This window comes from Strongylocentrotus purpuratus, unplaced genomic scaffold (genome assembly GCF_000002235.5).
Source record: "Strongylocentrotus purpuratus isolate Spur 01 unplaced genomic scaffold, Spur_5.0 spur5_scaffold_16, whole genome shotgun sequence".
In the NCBI taxonomy this organism is placed as follows: domain Eukaryota; kingdom Metazoa; phylum Echinodermata; class Echinoidea; order Camarodonta; family Strongylocentrotidae; genus Strongylocentrotus; species Strongylocentrotus purpuratus.
In genome coordinates, this window is record NW_022145601.1 from 20598231 (window position 1) to 20619879 (window position 21649).

A 21649-nucleotide genomic window follows, 5' to 3' on the forward strand; every position below is an offset into this window, starting at 1 on the left:
CAAAATGTTAAAATTGCTCAACCATAATTCAACTGTATCATTAGTACGCTACAGTGTTGTTGTTTTTTTTTTCTGGTGAAATTTATGTTTTCAGGGTCTTTAGAATGATTTCTGAAGTGAGGGGAGTATCGCCAAAAGTGATAATACTTTTTGGAAAAAGAGCAGGCGTATAAAATCTATTTTTAGGGGAAAGGTTCCCCGATGCGGCTAGGTATACAGAGAGCGGCTTAACAATTGCATGTATACAACAAATATATTTCTTGAGGGATACTCGAACCGTCAGGGTCCCTCGGTCTAAAGCCCGTCTGTACTAGTTTGGCCAGGGGGATTAGACCTCCCTGCAAGGTCACTAACAGGTGGTTCTCTCATCAAACTAGCTCTCAATTAACATAAGAAACTGGGGGACAATGGGGGACCAACAGGCACTGACTAGGCATTGTTTGCTATATAGAGGGAGCCAGTAGATACAGGTAGTGCCGAGGGGGTTTAAAAGCCTGAATGAGTATCTTGAAAAACTCACATAGGCCTATTGCTATCTATCATAACAAATCATTCCGACTCTGAACTGCGTTTTATTTAAAGCATATTATCATTACCCTCGACGCAACTCACAGATAGGCTTGTAATGAAACGGTTAGCTACTTGCAAGCAAAGTACGAACGAAAGGAAAGACTTTAGCTGACAGCCTTTCAGGGCTCAAATTAATTTTTTGTCCACGGGGGCTCTTCCCCCGAAAAAAGAGCCCCCGTGAGCCTTCTCACGGGGGCTCTTTTAGTACTGACGGGGCTCTTTTTATACAAATATCCATTGAATTGGTACCTATGATACTCCTCAATTATTTGCTATTTCATCATTATCATTTCAATCAGCATTTTCCCTCTTACAAATTTACAAGCTACATAGCTGTTACTATACGCATACAACACTGATCTTTATGATGTCTTTAACGTGACATATCTTCTTCTCCCCTTGCAAACGAGAAAGAAAACAAGGTCATTAAAAGGGATTAAGCGACAAAATAATGATTGTGATTCAAATTGATGTGAATATTTTGTTTGAATAAGCACTGCTATTCACCCGAATCTTCTTTGCAAAAACAACTTTTACAAATCTCAGCCATGCTTACTGAGTTGAGACGTTCCATTCAATGTAAAATACTCATTAAAGAATACACTTCTCCTAATCTGAAAGAGATCTTACAACACAGTGGCAGATTTGCATGGCTGAGATTTGTAAAAGTCGTTTTTACAAAAAAGATTCTGGTGAAAAGCATTGCTTATTCAAAAAAATCCTTGCATCAATTTGAATCACAATGAATATTTGTCGCATGATCCTTTTATTAAATAATTTAACCTTGTTTTCTGTTTTGTTTGCAGGGGGAAAAGAAGCTATGTCACGTTAAGAAATCATAAAGATCAGTTGTATTATGCGTATATACATTATGATACCAGAACAAATGTTGATTATCAGAATATCATTTTGGAATACCTCTATACAAATACCACATTGTCTTTAGCCCGTATCGGTATTAGTATGATCCAATATAAAGCTATTATTCTTTATTTAATTCAGTACAATGCTTTTCCTCAAAAATAGTTTTGCCATTTTGTTAGGGTTGAGACGCTAAGAAATGGTTTCAAATGTACATTACACGAACCCTGAACCATTGCAAAATGATGGTGGTTCTCTCTCTCTCTCTCTCTCTCTCTTTACTTTAATCATGCATTATCAACTACATATAAAGCAGCAACCAAAAACTTAGGGTTATCTGAGATAGGTGAAAGTAAGAGTTAAAAAGAAAGTCATGCTAAAACGACGCTTCACTCCCCCCCCCCCCCCCCCCATGAAAAAAATTAAAATAGATTAGTAGTCCTCCTCTCCAGCATCCCCCCCCCCGCTTTAATATCACATTTTCACTTGGCAGCCCAAGGGGGCCGGGGATGGGAGGAGGGGGTTAAACCCCTAACCCCCCCCCCCCCCCCCCCGTAGATCTGCCCATGTTACCATATCATTCCACGACATCTTGGTCTTCCTCTTCTTCTCAATAGGGACTTTTAGATTTGCGTGGACGTGTTACGTCCTTTTAAGGCACTGGCAGTCACAATGTGACGTCCTTTTAAGCACTGACACTGCCTTAAAAGGAGGTCACACGTTTCAGTCCACGTTCCCATCGTGCAAATCTAAAAGTCCCTAATATTGATCTACTGGTCGAGGTTCATTATTTGCTAGTCATTTGAAATCACCAGATTTCAGCGGGTTAACGCTTTCACAACGAAAAACTTCTCCATGACCATGTTTCTGCCCTTGCGCGATCGCCTCCAGCTCCAGCAGACATAGCGCGGCAGCGTGCACACGTACCGCTACTAAGGGCGCAGTAGGCCTATAACCACTGCTGACGGCGGCACTGCACTGTGAGCTGAATCGGTAATAATAGGCCTTCTCATAAAACAAGAAATCTTGCACGCTAATCTGTTATAACAGAAAAGATAATCTTTATTTTATAATTCTACGGGGGCGATTTTTAATTTTGCAATCGCCCCGTGAGCAACCTGACGGGGGCAATTCAAGGCTCACGGGGGCGAATCGCCCACCGCCCCCGTGTATTTTGAGCGCTGCAGCCTTTATTGCCTACTATATTACATTTCACCGTTATATTCTTGCTGTAGCGGTTAACCTCCCCCCCCCCCCCCCTCCTGCACACACACACAAAACAAAAAAACAAAAAATAATTCACCCCCCCCCCCCCACCCAAACAAAAAATATATATTTATATATATATATTTGTCTATTATAAATGACCTTTTGCACAAGTAGAAAATGAATACAAGAACTCCCAATTACTCTTATAGAACCATGCCTCAATTCTTTGAAAAGGTCCCATATTTGGGCTCACCTGATATACAAGCCCCCATCACTGATATTCAGACAGAATTGCGGTCTATTTTCAATGTTTATATCTTAGATATTATGTGAATTAAGAGTAACATTTTTACTACAATAACATTTATTGTTTAGAATACCACCTCTCCTAACTACTACTCACAACAACAAGAGAAACCACACATCTTATTTTTATTGTATAAAAATGTTCTTTTTAATATATAAGATATAATGAACTGATACATTCCAGTCACAACGATTAAAACGAATGATAAATTTAATTTTTTGCCGACTGTAATAAAATTGGCAGTTAAGTCCCATTTCGGGTAAACAGACTCAAAATCAAAATCAAATATTGGTTATATATAATATAGCGTGTCCTTCACGATTGTTAATCTTCTGGATAAGGCCATAACATGTTACGTAACTAAAACCTGAATGCTTGTATCCGTAAAGACGGACCTAATTTAAAATGTACCAATCACCAAAATATATATTTTTGCTCTGCACTTTAGGAGTTCCTGGTCACTATACTGTCTTCAAGATACAAGCCCCAAAATATAACCTAAGAGATACATGTATTGCCATTTTAATAAATACGCTCTCAATTAACATAAAAGGGACTTGTGAGTAGACTAATCAACACACGTCTTTCCGACGTTGACGATAAAGGTCAGTCCACAGACGTAAATAATCATATCTGATTGATACATGTCTGTGAAAACACACACACACAGATCTTGCAAAGATTGAAGAAGAAAAAAAATTGCACAGAACCCAAGTCAGACTTTGGTCCTGTAAGCAGGGTTTTATGTTATTCTTTATTTTCTTTATTTTCTCCATATCCTTAACCATTACCCCATAGAATGCCAAGTAAAGTGTTGTTTTTCAAGTTTAGACATTCTAGCTTACACAAACTCACATTTTGAAGTGATTGGAACGCTTCAACATGGATGAAAGAATGCATCAATTTTATTTTACTCATGTGATATGTGAGTTGATCATTACTGAAGTATCATAAATAGGTATTTTCTTTGTTCACTGATTTCTACATAACTATACACACAGGAAAACAACAAGCGACACCTTTAATGGTTAAGTGGTAATACAGTAGTAGCCATGTGGAAGGAAGGGCAAGTGGCATGTCCAGAAATCGCTAAATAAGGGGTGGGTGGAATCCTCCCCCACATGGGAGAGGGTGACAACGGCACCATGTACTAAGCCTAAGGCAATGAGATAACTTGGGAGTCGATGGGTCATCTTATGTTGAATTTGCGAGTAGTACTGAAATGTAAGAGAATTCAATTAACAAAACTACGCCTTCTGGCCTTGTGCATTACATACTCAATTTACAAAGTCATAATTTTACTTTCTATTTACAATAATTAAAACCTGCTTTGTGCAGTATTTAAATCAACAGTCATAAGCATAATTATATAAAGGATATTCGCATTTAAAATGAATGAAAATTTAACATGTTTTTTCTCTTTCACTCGGAAGTACTTGTAGGGTAGAAATAATTCTATAATGTGAACCTACATACATGAACAAGGATGAAAGTGAAGAGGATATGATGAAAATGATGAAAAACAGATGAACTAAATATGGAAAATAGAATGAATATTAAGACAATAAAGTGATGGATAATGAGAAATAATACATGAAAAGTTTTTTAAAAAGTGTAGAGCTGACATGCTATTCAATTTCACTCCTCCATAATATGTTGTTCGAAAATGAAAAAATATTTATAGCGAGTTGAAATTAATCATAATTTACAATATATGCACATTAAAAATTGTAGATTCCAATGTCTACAGCTCTCTAGTACCCACAGATCGCATGGGGGAAAAAAGATAAGAATTTAGGGGGGACATTCTAGGAAAACAAATGAGACCAAATCATTTTAAAGATGGTAGGCAATTGTGTGACTGGTTTTATATCATATTACTACAATCCATAAGTGATTAGTCCAAGTTTCTTTGTAAATCTCTTGACTTAAAATTCATAATTTATAGGATATTCTATAAACAAAGCTTCATAATGAAGGCCTCTTTGATTTTGTAGACAAAAATGAAGTTCATATCCACAACACGAGTTCACACAGGTGGTCGATATCCTTTGCTCACTTTCCTTTGAAACTGGTTTTATTTACCAGTCAACTCCTGCGCATCGCACTTGTGAGCATGATGAAGTCATGTGATGTTTCCACCGTGTGCCACTTTGAATGAGCTCAAATCATGTACTGGTACGGCTAGATAGTCCTGGGGGATGTTTCACAAACATTCAAAATGGAACTTAACTCTAAGTTGGACTTAAATATTACGGAGAGCCATTTGTAGCCTTAAAATGAAATATATCAAAAAGCAAAAATTGAAGTATTTGAGACTTTTCATAAATTCCACATAAAGAACATAAAATCTCCTTGATAATAGAAAATATGATCAATTCAAATCACATTTTATGCCTTTGAAATAACTTTTACAAAATATTTACAATGATGCTAATGGCTTTCCATAACTATTAAGTCCAACTTGGAGATAGTTCATCTTTGTGAAACACCCCCCTGTATGTATTAGAGAACAGCATTCTAGATTGAGGTGCCATCAATACCGAGGTGGACATGTCCTCCATTCTGGTAGTGTAAGGACACGATGTAGACATGATGTAATAGACATCTTTGCAGGTTATCCTCTCGATCAGTCTTCTTAAGAGATCGACTATCAATTTTATAATTTCAAAAATTGGCAAGAATATTAGATCAACCGGGCACCAGGGTCAACCCTGCCTCATCGTGAATCATGGTCGAGTTATCCAACTAACCAAAATCGATCTCAAATACTCGCATCAATATCTATCTACGGTATTGGAACACCCAAATACATGACTATTTGATGGGAATATGTAAAACAGTTACGGAAGGATTAGTTGAAAATAGTAAGGGTTGAAATTCTATATTGACTTGAAATTCATGGTTGGTTTAATGGTCCGGTGTGTAGCAGGCACATTCACTTGATATGCAGCGTGAGGTAGAGTTTGCCCTGGGATTGAGTAAGCCTGACCCCAATTTTACCAGGTGGTCACAGGAGATATCACAAGCCAGTCTGAATTCAAACTTTAAGTCATCCTCTTAGGTCAAAGGTGAAAGTTGAAGGGTAATACACAAGGCAGGTTTAGCTAGTATTACCATTCCATAGGTGGTTCAATGGTGACGACACGATTCTGGCGGCGTGCCCTATCCGCTGCAAATGTTAGAAGGTCACTCTCGAGAGTGTCCTCCGGACCGGTTGTGATTAAAGGTCAAAGGTGAAAGTTGAAGGGTAATAAACAAGGCAGGTTTAGCTAGTACTTGTATCACCATTCCATAGGTGGTTCAATGGTGACGACACGATTCTGGCGGCGTGCCCTCTCAGCTGCAAATGTTAGAAGGTGGCTCTCGAGAGTGTCCTCTGGACCGGTTGTGATTAGAGATGGATCATCGTTCTAGAGGAAGAAAAGTTGAAAATACAATAATTTCAGTGTTTAATAAATATTACAATACAGTAGAACCTCAGCATAAAGAGCTCTGGTATAACGAGGGATCTCTTAGAACGAAGTGATTTTGATGTTCCCAGCTGTTTATATTCTGTTGTATTTTTCACCTGATATAACAAGATTCCTGGTCCCGGTCTTACAAAGAGTTGCGATTGATCCAAATTGAGTTTCGTCTTTGTGTCACTGACCCCTCGATATATAAAACTGTCACAGTTTTGTTGGCGGCGGTGCACCGCACCGTATCTGAACAAGCTTTTACTATCATGAACATTATGAAGCTGTCGTACAATCCTAGTGACTTACTGCAATGGCTTCCACAAAGTTTTGTATGAGTAAGAAGTCCGCACAGCCGTGTCCCGTTAGCCTCGTCCTGACCGGAGTGATGGACCACGGGTAGATCTCCTTCGTTAGACGGGTCAGGAAGTCATATACATGGATTGATGTGCCTCCTGAATAGGTGATCTCTCCCTTTAAAATGGATAGAACATATAAAGAGATAATGATAATCACTACCGAATAATGATAATAACTATGAAACCTTCTTTTATCATGGTGCATATTACAGTTTATAAGATGATGACGGGGATCCTAATCAAATGATTGGATGAGAGCGTACACGTGACCAGGCATTTATTTTGCCTAACTCGTAATTTGGATAATGACTGGTCATTAGTAAAATCATGTTATCAAACATAATTTCATAAAACAAATAAAACATAATCTTATAAAACAAATAATACACATCATTTTGTTAGGGCATTAGTCAAATTACCCACACTCTGTACCTTCTAAACAGTCCAAACACCCCCGGCTATTGCATCCCGCGTGTTAAACTGTTCCAAAGGTACCTTGTGTGGGTAATTCCTACTAATGCCCTCACTGCTGTGTATTATTTGTATACCGGTAATCCTTCCTAGGAATACTGGCTAATTTGGCACCAGGGCAAACTCAGCCTTGGCAGATATCACGGTCAAATTATCCAAAAGAGCTGACCTGAATCGTGAATACCTACTTGATTTTCACATTAAGAACGTCTATTTGAAACAAATATTAATTGATGGGAATATTTAAAGCAATTACTACAAAGATAATGTTGAAAACATTTTCAGGGATGAAAATCTATAAAAATACAATTTATGGCTATTTAGTCCAGAGTGATGGTGACATGGGACTCCTTACACCAAGGGCAAAACACATCTTGGTGATTTGAACACTTTCAGGATGTAACAGGTGTTTTTTAAGGAAGTGCTGGATATCTCACCTTAGTACCAAATATTCTGACTTGTCTTTCACATATTTTCTCTGTAAAAGCAACCATTGTTAATGTGGCTGTTCTCCCACCATCAAACAGCATGTTCACTACCTGAAAACATCAAGAAGAAGAAAATAAGGCTCAAACCATAAATTTTACTCAAAGAAATTGCACATGATGATATTGGAAAGGCTTGTCAATTAAAAGGTGTGGCTGAACATGCGCTGACTTACTGTATAATTTATTTTAACCTTAAAGATAGTTTGTCCCTTTTGCAGACATAAAATCCTGACGTTCCATGAGTCCAGAGGTATATCAAAGAGGCCTATTATAAGGAACCTCCCACCGAATGAAAATAATAGAAACTGGCATTCAACAAATATATTTTGAATGTTTGATTCCAGATATTTATTTCCTGGACTCGAAAAATATTTGTACTTAATTCGAAATGCATATGACCGTTATACCTGTTGATTTGGGAATAGCTCCCTCTAGTTTTTCATTTCTGACAAAGAAGTTTCAGAACTTAATGACTGTAAAATTTTACCCAAGATATCTGATGGATATTTTTTAAACACTGGACAAGATTCATGGAGTTTGCTTATAGGCTATGGCTGATCAAAGGAAATATATCACCCACTGAATACAGCTTGATTTGGGTAAAATTAATATAACATGATATTCAAGTGCGGCTAGGTATTTTACTCCAGATCTGCTGGAGTATACTGAATGCTTTATACGATTGAAAAGCTTGGAATTTAGAGGTTTAGAAATTACGCAAAACATAAAATGAATTCTAGATCCAGATTCATAAAACTTGTTATCAATAACACAACTGCCCCAGATCTATGACAAAGCTGCTCACTGCCAATAAAAGGGCAATTCCACGGTAACGGAAGGACACTCAGACAAGATTTTTGAACTTCAGGTTCATACTAAAAGAACTGTTTTATTAGTATAAGATGTGAAACAGTACAGATATAATACCTATATAAGTGCCTTTAATTCTCCCCCAAAAAATTGTCATTATAGTTAAGTAGTTTAAGAATGTGCATATTAATTATCTCGGTAACGGAAGGACATAAAAATGGACATGGTTTTTCCAGTTAATTAGTGTTTATCCAAACTTTGTGAAGTTGATGAAGCTTTCCACTTGACTGAAACACATTTTGTTCCCCATAGTTTAATACATACTAATAAAACATTTCTTTTAGTATGAACCTGAAGTTCAAAAATCTTGTCTGAGTGTCCTTCCGTTACCGTGGAATTGCCCAAAAAAATGAATCTGAGTATTTAGTGGATGTACTTACTTGGTTATCACACACGTCATTTTCTCCTTCGTACACACACTTCCCATAAGGCCCTGTTTCTAACGCTTCCCTCACAGAATCAGGCGTAGGGACGTCTGTGATGATTGATACAGGCCATCCAACATTTCCCTGTAAAAAAAACAAAAACTTTTGGTTTTAATATCACTTTATGAACACAGGAAGTAATAGTATATACAATTGTATAGATACTACAAAAGACGCATATAGAAATAGAAGAGACAGAAATGCAAGATCATGTAATATTATTACAATTTAGAACTAATATGTAATATATTATTTATGACGCAATGTCTAGTGATATTAATGTATGTCGTTCAGATACCGTCCGCCTAATGACTTTTTGGTACCCTTTCTTCAAATTGATTTTAATCACTCATGCGTGAGATATGCATCATGTGAGTTGCATCAAATGAAAAAAGAGGATCTAAGCTTTACAAATATGTGTCATTTATTAATTATAATTGTGATTAAGTTATGATAAAACATCGCTAATTCTCGGTTTCGTTTTTTTTTCTGGGAAGCACTCACAGTATCACAGTCTACACACCTAGAACCTGTACCATCAGGCTATTTTTTGTAAACAGTGAAATATTCTGCATGAAGAGTAACATGTTCCTGCACTCACCCTCAACACGTTTCCTAGGTAGAGTTTCTTGGCCGAGTATGCACACTGCTGTTCTATATCACAGTCAACACACCTAGAACCTGCACCCTCAGGCTATATATAAAAATAGAGGAAGAGACAATTTTCATTCTTAAACAGACATAATATTTACACAAATATACACATTACAGAACTGAGCCCATCTTAAAAACAGTTGCGAATAATTGCAACGTATTTGCGATCGATATCAATCACAACTACGTTCATACGAGATAGGGGACTGCAAACTTGCAATTGATTCTGAACACTTGCAACTCTTTCTAAGACGGGGCCCAGGTTTCATAGTTCCTTCACAAACTTTATTCGGCAGGGACAACATATCCTCAATAAAGTACATAATATGAAGATAGATCCACATAACTTAGACGAGTCAGTACTTTTGTCAGTCCCTATGTCTTATGGTAGGTTCAATAATGCAAAAAGGAACATGTATGTATATATGTACATACATGTACGCTAAAAATTGTGATGTTATCTATTCATATCACATTTTTTATTAAGCTTAAACTTTTCCAAGTAAGGTAAGAAAAAGAGGCAAAAGTCATTTGAGAAAATGTGTCTGTATGTCTCAATTTAAAGTTATTCTTTGAAATGTATCACTGATTTTCTGATTCTCACCTTATTTTCTCTCCTGAAGTGTTGCAATGACCCGAAAGAAGACACACATTGACATCTAAATACAAGACCAAAATGAGGAAAAAAGTTAAAGTAGGTCGAGAGAGTTGTATAAAGGCACATGTCTTCTAAAGGGAAATGCAACAATCTTCATTATAAAGTCAGCATTTTCCTTTCCTATGAGGGGTAACTGACTTTCGCGCCATGATGACACCCCTTCCCTTCCTGCAAAACAGTGACAGTTTAAGAAACTGGGTGATTTGTACAAAAGTTTAGATGAACTCATAATATGGGGAATCCCAGTTTTGGCAACTCGGTCAGGATTTGTGCTTTCATACGAATAACATTTCCAAAGTTGTTGTGTATTTTAAATTGAATACTGTTATCATGAAACTCTTTCTCTAATATCAATCATAAAATATGTATTTTTGGGGTCAATGGTACATAACTTACATGTCAATCCATACAAATCGAAAAATGAAATAAAATGTCTGTTCTATCAGAAGAGCTAAGAAAATATTCTGTTTTTCTTGATAATGAAATGATTAATAACAATAATAAATATGTATTTATATCACTTAATACGGACTACCATCTCTTAGTGCTTTCCAGATTTTATAATTACTCTGGTGATCAGATTCATTCACACACAAAGTGTGCACTATTTCTGCACCCTGGGGAGTATTCCTACTATATGGTCACTTTGAGGGCATGAGAATTTCTATCACAAAGGCTTTCATCATCCTACCAGGTCCCCATTGCTCTCCTGGGTACGGAGTGGCAAATGTAGAATAATGCCTTGCCAAAGGACATTAGTGCCATGTCAGGTAGAAGTATAAAAAGCTCACCTATTTGGTCCCATCCACCAGTGAATAAGGTCCATATCATGGCAGCATTTAGCAAGCAGAGAAAATGTTGACTCGGATTCTTTGTGCCAGTTTCCTCTGACATAGGAATGTGCATAATGGTAGAAGCCAACCTAAAAAATATTTTTAAAAATACAACTGATTGAGTCACATGCAACAGGTAAGATAACTTCAATCTTATATATATATAAACAACAATATATATACATTCCATCTCTGGACCAAACTCTTGATTTGTTGTGCCAGTTTTCTCTGGCAAAGGAACGTGCAAAATGGTAGAAACCAACCGAACATACACATTATTCTTATTAAGTAATATTCACAAGGTTATGCATGTTTCACTCTTCATATCAATCATTTATAGTTTCAATCCCATGCTCCGATTCGATCTCTAAACTGATGCTTTTAGCCACTTTCGTAAATCAACGATAAGAGTGACAATATGCATGACTTGAAAATACTGTACAAATACCGACTTGTACCCGGCCTACCCATTGGACCGACAGTTATGAACTGATAGTTATGAACTGACAGTTATAGACCAACTACAAAACTTCAAATCAGAGGATCAAAGTCATTTTATGGGGTTTACAACTGTAGTTTAATCGACAGGCCTGTCAAATGTCAAATGTCAATGCAAGGTATTTTATTGACATCGCTATCACTGCTGTAATGTATTTTAAATTGCAACGTCTTTCGGTGAAAGCATACATAGATTGTTTTCCGGTTCCTGTCCCCAATTTTCATCATGCTCGCGTCCTGCTGTTGGTGATGCATTGTGGGACATGACTGTGGGCATGACACATGGACACATCTAGAGCAGCAGATGGTATTATAATCAGGGGGTGTATCCATATTCCATTGTATGCTAGAAGGGAGGATCTACAAAGACTTTTATTGTTCCTAAGAACGATGGACTTTGAAACCATCTCTCATTACAATGGTTTAGGAACAGAAGGATTATTATTATTATAACTAGATGGAATTCGACTGCGCGCAGTCGAAAATGATGCCTCCGTCATAGAGCAATTTTACAAACCAAAACAGAAGAAATTTTTCAAATTCAAGTTCAATTGTAATCCATTAACAGGTTCTCAGAATATCGTGATTACAAACAATTTCTCATATACATATATGACCCTTTGAACTTTGACCTCATGATCCTAATATCTACTCAGCTCATTGGCTCTGCAAGATATCCAGAGTTAAATAGTAATCCATCTGTCAGTTCTAATGAGAATGCGTTCACAAGCTATTTTTGCATACATAATGAGCCCATGACCTTGGACCTTATGAACCAAGAATCTACACAGTTCATTGGCTCTGCAAGATACATAAATGATCTAAGTTTGGCAGGAATCCATCAATCTGTTCTAATGATAACGCGATCACAAGCTGTTTTTGCATACATAATGGGCGCTGTGACCTTTGACCTTTGACCTCGTTACCCAAAATCTAATAAGTTCATCGGCTCTGCAAGTAACATACATGACCTAAGTTTGGCAGGAATCCATCAATCGGTTCTTGAGATAACGCGATCACAAGCTGTTTTTGCATACATAATGAGCCCTGTGACCTTTGACCTTTGACCTCGTGACCCCAAAATCTAATCAGTTCATTGGCTCTGCAAGATACATACATGACCAAAGTTTGGAAGGAATCCATCTATCGGTTCTTCAGATAACGCGATCACGAGCCGTTTTGCATACATAATGAGCCCTGTGACCTTTGACCTTTGACCTCGTCACCCCAAAATCTAATCAGTTCATCGACTCTACAAGATACATACATGACCAAAGTTTGGCAGGAATCCATCCATCGGTTCTTCAGATAACGCGATCACGAGCTGTTTTTGCATACATAATGAGCCCTGTGACCTTTGACCTTTGACCTCGTGACCCCAAAATCTAATCAGTTCATCGACTTTGCTAGATACATATATGACCAAAGTTTGGTAGGAATCCATTGATCCGTTCTTCAGATAACGTGATCACGAGAACGGGACGTACGTACAGACGTACGTACAGACGTACGGACGGACGGACGGACGGACGGACGGACGGACAACCCGAAAACATAATGCCTCCGGCTACTTCGTAACGGAGGCATAAAAATGATGATAAGGCAATAAACTGTTACAAATTGTGATAACATGATGAATATTAAAAGATACAGTAAAACCTGCATTAGTGACCACCAATTCACAAAGACCAAATGTTTTCCCCTTGAAAATGGTTTCCCATTGAAACAAGTACTATAAAAGGAACCTGTCTACAAAGACCATTTTTTTTTTATTCCCTTGGGCGGTCGCTACAGACATTTTTGATGGTACATGAATCTGAATTAGTGTCAGTAGAATACTCTGGCTTTACAACTCACTGGTTCTAAATGCTGAATGTTGACGACATCTCCTATAACACCTGACACGATCAGCTCCTTGATCTTCTTGGTCGGGGGAAAGTGTCGTAAGACATGACAGACGGCCAACATGACTTTGTTCTCTTTACAGGTCTTAACTATCTTCCTGCAATCCTCTTCAGTAACCTACAGTAATATGACATATACAACTATTTACGATTCCAACTGCATTAGTAAATAATTAATGAGTCAATATTAAATAGCCTTGAGTAGGATATCCACAAGCTGATGAGCATATTGCATGACTTGGCACAAGTAGGGAAATATTCCCAAAGTGAGTGTGATATACGCTTGTATCTCATGAAAGAAAAGCCATTCAATATATTTCATGAAATCTAGTATCTCAACTTCCCCTGTTACATCCTTTTATTTTTTTATTAACTTACAACGATAAACTCATGGATCAAAATATTTGTCCCAACCAAGGTTTTTTTATCAGGGCTGTGCACGTATAACCAATAGCCTATGCATATTTAAACGTATATTCCCTTTTTACGCGTTTGCACACCCCAAACCAAAGGATATGAAAAAAATTGCATGATCATCCAGGTACTTTTTCACAAACCATGAGATCTTGTTTTAAAATTGCACAGTCTTCAGGGCTCTTTGGCGTAAATCGTAAGAAACATATATTGTCCTGGTCAAATCCCTCTAGTACAAATAATAATGACTGATGTCACATACAGGTAAGCACAGCCAAACAGTAGTATCTCAAATTTTGTAAGTGCTTAGGCATGCATACGCACATCTGAGCCATGCATAATTCCTTTTTTTAAGGATTTGAAGATTTAAAGGATTTTAAAGATTTTTTTGTTTGCACAGTAGGAAAGTACAAGATGAATAAGACTACTTCTCTAATATGCCTTCACCCATATGTATATTCACAGATCAATTATCCTGTATTAACATTTTTAAAATATTTTTTATAACTTCTTAGCTTATTAACAACTTATAGTTCTTAATAATAAATTATTGATATTTGTCTGAAATAAATGTCTTACTCCTTAAATTTACTTACTGCCATTGGTTTCTCCAAAAGTATATGGTATCCTTTAGCAGCACAGGCTAATGCTGGTTCCTAAATTCATTTTTTTTAAAGGACATAAATTATAATGTTAAGCGTAGAGAAGTTCAACTTGTTGTTTCATATCATATAATATCATCACATCATATATACAAATATCATAAAAACATATCCTATAAACATACCATATAATCATATCATATGATCATTTCATATATAATCATATCATATAAAAATATCATATAAACATATCATATAATCATATCACATAATCATATCATATAAAAATATGATATAATCATATCACCTTTACCACATACTAACTACTATTTTATACATTTATATACTTTTGGACAATATCTTTACTTCCTTTCATAAGTTAAAATTGGATAATAGAAAGCAAATGCACTTTCATTGACTCTCTCACAATGTGCATGCATCTTGTGTACACATAGCAAAACAAGATTTGCTATATTAGATGAAGAGTACAATTTGACCCAACTCTTGTAAAACATACTTGAAGGTCGGTTGACATCCTAATATAAATTGATTCCTGTTGATGTGCAGGGCTGCAAAATACAACTCATATTTTGTTATTCAAACATCTAAATATATTTCATAGATTTTTAAATATTTGTTAAAGTAATTTTCCGTCAATCATTAGTGAGCTAACAAGATACAGTGGTATGTAGCTTCACCAGAGCTGACTACCCATTTACAGTAGACCATACAATACCAACATAGGAGTTGCTACATGTATGTCTGACGTGCTGTATCACCAGGAAAAGAAAGGCAATGTGGAGGTATTGTATGAAAGAATGCTATTCTTTTGTGAGCATGTGCTGAGCTGGGGGAAGTTACATACCACTGTCTCTTGTTAGCTAACTAATGATTGAAAGATAATGTCACAAGATGAATGAGATCTGGAGCATTTTTTTAGGGTGGAGCTTAGCAGGTCTGAGAAAATTACTTTAACAAATATTTAAAAATCTATGAAATCTATTTAGATGTTTGAATAACAAAATATGAGTTGTATGCAGCCCTGCACATCAACAGAAATCAACTTATATTTGGATGTCACCCAACCTGTAGGTCACTGTAATCAAGAAATGCTTCTAAATTTGTTTACCTGCAAGGGGAAATGATGGAAATGAATCATTGGACATTTATAAGAGATAAAGGACTAAATCTTATTATTGATTTAATACTACACTCTGCAACAAAAAAAGAAAAAAGAAAATAAAGTAGGCATTATTTACAGTTACGATAAATATTTAATATACACCTTTCTTTCATAAACTAAAATAAACATAAATTAATACTCTTTAAGTGATAAGTAATTGAAACCAAACCATTTATAAAATGGGGCATCTCCCCATGCAAAAACCTTGATTAGCATTGGAAGGCTCAACCACAAGCTCTGGTGGAAAGGAGAGGCATTTTGACCTTGCTTGTCATAACCATGCAGTCCTGAGACTACAATTGACATTCAGGGGGCGGGGGCCGTTGCTTGAAAACCGTCATAAGTCTAACTTCTTAGACATTAGGGCTGCGACGTGTAGTCGAATGCTCGAGTACCCGCACGGTTGACCACTACTCGGGTATGATTTCTCGTACCCGAATATTCGGCCGCAAAAAAAAAAAAAAAAAAAAATCTGTCCAGGCCGACGCTTACCCGTGCCTGGGTGAGCGGCAACTGCTGGCATGGTGCCGTCGGTAAAATGTTTCCCAACTCAAGCACTGTCAAACTCACCACTCAGAAACTGAGACCAAATGTCTGGATTTCTGTTTGGACTTGGAGGAAAATGGATTATTCTGCCATCTTTGGTTTTTAAAACAGCATTGTTTACTGTTATTATTATTATTATTAAATCGGTGCCTTCAACTTCAACTCGAAGTAAAATTGCATGCGTTTTCGGCGACGTGGGATACTGCCCCAGTGGTATGGTGGTGGCAAAAAAAAATCAAAAAAAAAAATTCAAAAAAATTATAAAAAAACATGGCGTCCGAATACTCAAGTATTCACTTGTGAGCCTGGGAGTGTACTCGGGTACCTCATTACACTGTTGTGCACAGCCTTAATAGACATCCCATTGAAACATGTATTATAGAATTAACACATGTTTCTATAGGATGTCCACGAACTTGGACTTATGACGGTATTGAGAAACTGGCCCCAGAGCTCAATCATCCTCGCTGTTTCTTATTCTTTTATTTTCATTGTAGAACAAGAATATCTTACAGATGCACATGTTCATTTACATTTGAATGGCTACGTGCTCAATTTTTGCAATTCTCTTAATCAGACCTTCTAACGGTAGAGAGAATGTGCCCATCGAACCGTGAAAGTTCAAAACTTGATCTTAATTGATGTTGGGATAGCATTAATTTTTCTTCAATTTGATATGGTTTTCATTGCATTAATGTCTTATATGTGAAATGTTGAGCAATAAAAAGAGTCCATGTTCTTTTTTCTTTTTTTCTTTTTTTTTGGGGGGAGGGGGAGGCTGAGAGTATTTACTTACTAGGTGATGTCTATCTGGTGTGGCAATTATGGCTGCATTGGCAAACTTATTCTGCTCCAAGAGATCGCTCCAATCTAGAGGGGGTGAAATAAATAAAGAAACAATTTTTTGGGTAATACAGTGGAAAATTGTTACGAAGAGCTTGGATATAACAAGGTAATTTGGTGGTCCCAGCTCTTTATTATTATTTTATTTGTAGTTGTTTTATTTTTATTATGCTGATCTGACAAGATATGCGACACAAGGTTACTTCCATGGACTCAACGTCTTCTTTTTAACAAGTTTCCACTTTAAAAGTTGAGTAACTGCTTATACTCCTGCATATTGAAATAATTGAAACAAGAAACATGGTGAAATAAAGTACTGAAATAAGGAGGTTTTCATTATTTAGATTTTCCATAATCAAAATTTTGCACTGTTCCTATAAAACTAGTTTTCTTTTTCATTTTCATTCTACTTGTACATTTGAAAACGTATACAAGCTGCCTCATTAATAATTGGAAGACCTATACTTTGTCGACTTTATTCATAAGCTCTAATATCATTTCTAAATTTTCAGATTACGTACATCAAGCTCTAACTTGTTGCTTTGAGTGACTTTGAGTGACAGGAAATGACACGTGAAACGGAAGTCTACCTGATATTAAGTTGGTTTTTATAAGAGCAGAAAAATGAGAGAAACAGATCAGTAAATGTTAAATTTGATTAAAAAACTGGTAACATTTGCCTGAATTAACTAAAGTTGTAATCGTTCAAAGGCAAATAGGCAATTCCAAGACATACCTTTCCATGACCTCTGTACTATAACACTTACAAAAGTTCCATTTTGTCAGAAGGAAATATGTGCATCCTACATGTCATTACTACATACATGTATGTTTTTCTTGAACCGACAAAATATCAGGACAGACTTCCCCTTTTACAATGTGACTTTGAACTTTCCAATAAATGCAAACCAATAATAGCCGGTAAACTGTAGCGTACTGAAAGAAGTAGTTGTGACATGCCTATGCATATGCAGTCATAGGCTAAATCATGAAGCTCCCATAGTTCACTCCCAATACAATCTTTATTGGACGGGGCTATTTGAGACTCCATGTAAATGACCGCCCAAACTGAAGCAACTGGCCGCGATGCAACTATCTCTCTCAAGCAGCTACATATACAGGATAAACTCACCTTCAAAGACATTCTCTGAAGGAATGTCGAAGATCTTCTGCATGTGAGTCCGAACAAACTTCCTTTTGTCTGCCACACCCACAATCTAAAGATTTAAAGTCAAACAAGAAATTAACATTGGTGCTAAAAACATATTTTTAAACCCATGTCTAAAGTGAATTTGAAATTTTGACTCCATTGGTTGATTATAGCCCTCTCAAGCATTTCCAGGTATTTCAAATTGTTTTGGTTCCCATGAACTTTCTCTGAAAAGTTGATAAAAACTTTGTCAATCTATTTCTCTCACATGTCTACACAGACATTGAAATTAAGTGCATTGTTAGATATTAAAATCCCTTTTGTGCTACTGGGTTGACTATTAAATAATCATAAAAAGAACTTGCAAATTATATTCATACCTTACCTTTAGTTTATCAGGGAATTCTAGAGCATAACCAGAGTAGGTCTGCCCTCTATTGCCAGCACCAATCACAATAGCAGTGACAAGCTTTGCCTCCCTCGGTGGCTCGGCATTGTCTTCATTCATACTCTCAGCCATGTCTGGTTCTTTGTCTTGTCTGATGTGAGAAACATACATAATGAACAAGAAGAGAAAGATGTGTTTCATGTAGAGGAACTTCAAACTTGAACCTGAATCTAGATGCGATCGCCATGGTGTTATAGTAACTACGTATTACAAAGTTCCAAGGCTGAATTTAAAGACTCCTTGCACACGCTTTCTAGTTATAAAGTTGGGAAAAATGCCCGTTTTTTGGCGTACAGCATGCCACGTTTATTTGCATTTGCGACAGAACCAAAATAGTGAACTCTCGTCAGAGTTCAGCGTTTTTAGGAATGTAAATAGCATTGTTAGCTCATTTATCATCAAGAACATTTGAAAGATATGCAAGTGAAGTGAGCGTGTTTTTTTTTTTTTTTTTTTTTTTTTGGGGGGGGGGGGGGGGGGTATGGAGCTCTTTTATTTTGTTTTATACTCACATCCCCCCCCCCCTTGAGCAGCAACAACATCAAGAAAAAATACCTTTATTTTCCAGGGGAGGGGGCCCCCGTCTTCTTCTTTTTTTTAAAGCAAAATTAATGTTAATATCTTTTTTTCAAACCTATTTTGAGGGGCCAGAGGAGGGAAGGAAGGGCCTGCACCTGCCCCCCACCCCTCCCCCCCCCCTCCCCACCCATGGATTCGCCACTGCAGCTGCATTTCAGGTTTTTTGTGTAGATCTAGACCAAGTTAGAATCTAGTACTAGACTAGTAGATTTTCTACAGTAGACCTAGTCTACTACACTACAGTACAGCCAGGCCTAGATCTACATCGTGTCATCAGACATCAGTCTTCACGCAGCTGCAGACAAATCGGTGCTTGGTAATATAAATAGTATACTATCATATTGAAACTAGAAAACTCTGTCTAAATCATGCGTAGATTGACGCTAGAAGTTCGACATTTGGTACAGCCAGGTACCCGTCCGATCAGGGATGGGCCCGTTCGCCCGCGCCCGTGCCGTGTCGGCCGAGCGGATGGGATGGAAACCCGACCCTGGCTTATCGCTCACACACTGACACACTCACAGCTCAGCTCAGCTGATCAACAAAATCAAAACACGGCGACAGAATCCTGCTGCAAGCGGCAATACCGAGATTTACAGTTTGAAATAATTGAACAACGATGGTATATTTATTACTGAAATAACAGGAAAAATATATGCTTACTTTGATTCATTAAAAACTAATGACACAGGGCATAACTCTTACCCGTCTTTCTTTTTCGGTTTAGATCGAGTTCGGAAAAGTCTAGACCGAATTTTCCGTCTCTTTCGTTCGTTAGCCTCTTATTGGGGTAGGGTCGGCTCTCTCTTTAGAGACGGAAGCCGTTTATACACATGTCCTTGCTAACGCCACGGCCAGTTCTGGTCGTAGCGTTTTGCCCCCAAAATCCCCCAAAATGTCATTTTACCTCGAGCATGTTATATTGTAAATTAGGCCTAGGCTATAATAAATCAGTTCCACTTACCAACTTGACTGAAATAATCAGTTTAATAGTCCCTTTTTAGGAAATTATGGGTCAAAATCGGAATCCATGTTGAAAAAGATTTTCAAAATGGATTTCCATTTTGACCCATAATTTCCTAAAAAGGGTCTATTAAACTGATTATTTCAGTCAAGTTGGTAAGTGGAACTGATTTATTATAGCCTAGGCCTAATTTACAATATAACATGCTCGAGGTAAAATGACATTTTGGGGGATTTTGGGGGATTTTGGGGGCAAAACGCTACGACCAGAACTGGCCGTGGCGTTAGCAAGGACATGTGTATAAACGGCTTCCGTCTCTAAAGAGAGAGCCGACCCTACCCCAATAAGAGGCTAACGAACGAAAGAGACGGAAAATTCGGTCTAGGAAAAGTCGAGAAAACATCACCGAGTCGATCGCGAACTGAAGATGCCGACAAATTCGTAAAGTACTGTACTACGGTAGCTTGGCTTTCGTCTACAAAAGAAATTTTATAAAAAAATTCGAGGTAATAAACAGATAGATTACTGGTTACTGAGTAAATGAGAAAATTAGTAAATAAATCATTAAATAAAATTCAGAAATAAATGAATACATAAATACATACATGAATAAATAAATGAATGAATAAATTAATGAATAAATTAATGAATAAATTAATAAATTTATGAATTCATAAAAAGGTAATATCCCTGATAAACTTCAGTATCCATAACATCACGAGCCAGAGCCATACCATTACGAGTTCCTATAGGAAATCTATTTATTCAGATCGTCATATCTCAGCCAACTTCAGTACTCAACACATTCAGTTGGTTTTCGACATTTGGACTTTATTTTTGAAGTCTTTCGGAAAATGAAGTCAAAATTGATAAGTTCTAAAAATAGATTTGTATGATGTTACAGCTTCGGTACTCAGGGGAGGGGGTCGCCCCGATTAAATCATTTATGTTGTGAAGAAAATGAAAGTTTTATGAAAATGTATCACTCTACCGTTTCCGTATAGATTACATACTGACTTAATTAATTCGGCTGCATGTTTTAGTTGATCGCAAAGTGTCTGTCATGATCGAGAGGCAGTTCCCCCCCCCCCGCCCCCCCCCCCCCCCCCGCCCCGCTTACCCTTAGTACTTGCCACTCCCATAGTGCTTTCAACGTGTTCGATGCTCCAAACACCTTGTATAAATATCAGCCCCGCCCCACACCCTCCAATTTTTCTCTAATTTCATGGTCATCGTTTTCAATAAATATGAGTCTTACCCTTTAATTGCGACGAGCTTTATATATTTTAGTCGATTGTTCGTTTTCGAGTCCCGCGGTGCCAACTGGTCTGTTGAACTAGAGTTCTATTCGTGAA

General features: G+C 37.1%; 1 protein-coding gene across 2 annotated transcripts; it reads right to left on the reverse strand.

Moving 5' to 3' along the window:
• Window positions 1-5348: 5348 nt before the first annotated feature.
• LOC579607 (putative oxidoreductase YteT) lies at window positions 5349-20072 on the reverse strand. 2 transcript variants are annotated; one of them, XM_030987022.1, is made up of 13 exons: window positions 20036-20072; window positions 18689-18842; window positions 18286-18370; window positions 17107-17180; window positions 14576-14635; window positions 13519-13683; window positions 11122-11252; window positions 10277-10331; window positions 9620-9712; window positions 8974-9102; window positions 7673-7774; window positions 6715-6879; window positions 5349-6360 (listed from the first exon to the last, which is right to left on the reverse strand). In XM_030987022.1, the coding sequence occupies exons 2-13, from the start codon at window positions 18821-18823 to the stop codon at window positions 6232-6234; spliced, it is 1323 nt and encodes a 440-aa protein (XP_030842882.1). In that variant the 5' UTR covers window positions 18824-18842; window positions 20036-20072; the 3' UTR covers window positions 5349-6231. The 2 variants fall into 2 exon arrangements, with proteins under 2 accessions (XP_030842882.1, XP_030842883.1); XM_030987023.1 differs by having other exon boundaries at window positions 19994-20068.
• Window positions 20073-21649: the final 1577 nt, after the last annotated feature.

What these genes read in the sequence shown, in the direction of transcription:
- LOC579607 (XM_030987022.1), bottom strand. Translation starts at nt 18,823, where the DNA reads ATGGCTGAGAGTATGAATGAAGACAATGCCGAGCCACCGAGGGAGGCA. An exon ending in TTTTGGAGAAACCAATGGCA is followed by an intron (nt 13,684 to 14,575) that starts GTAAGTAAATTT and finishes ATATTACTGTAG; the next exon opens with GTTACTGAAGAGGATTGCAG. An exon ending in ATGACGTGTGTGATAACCAA is followed by an intron (nt 7,775 to 8,973) that starts GTAAGTACATCC and finishes TGATGTTTTCAG; the next exon opens with GTAGTGAACATGCTGTTTGA.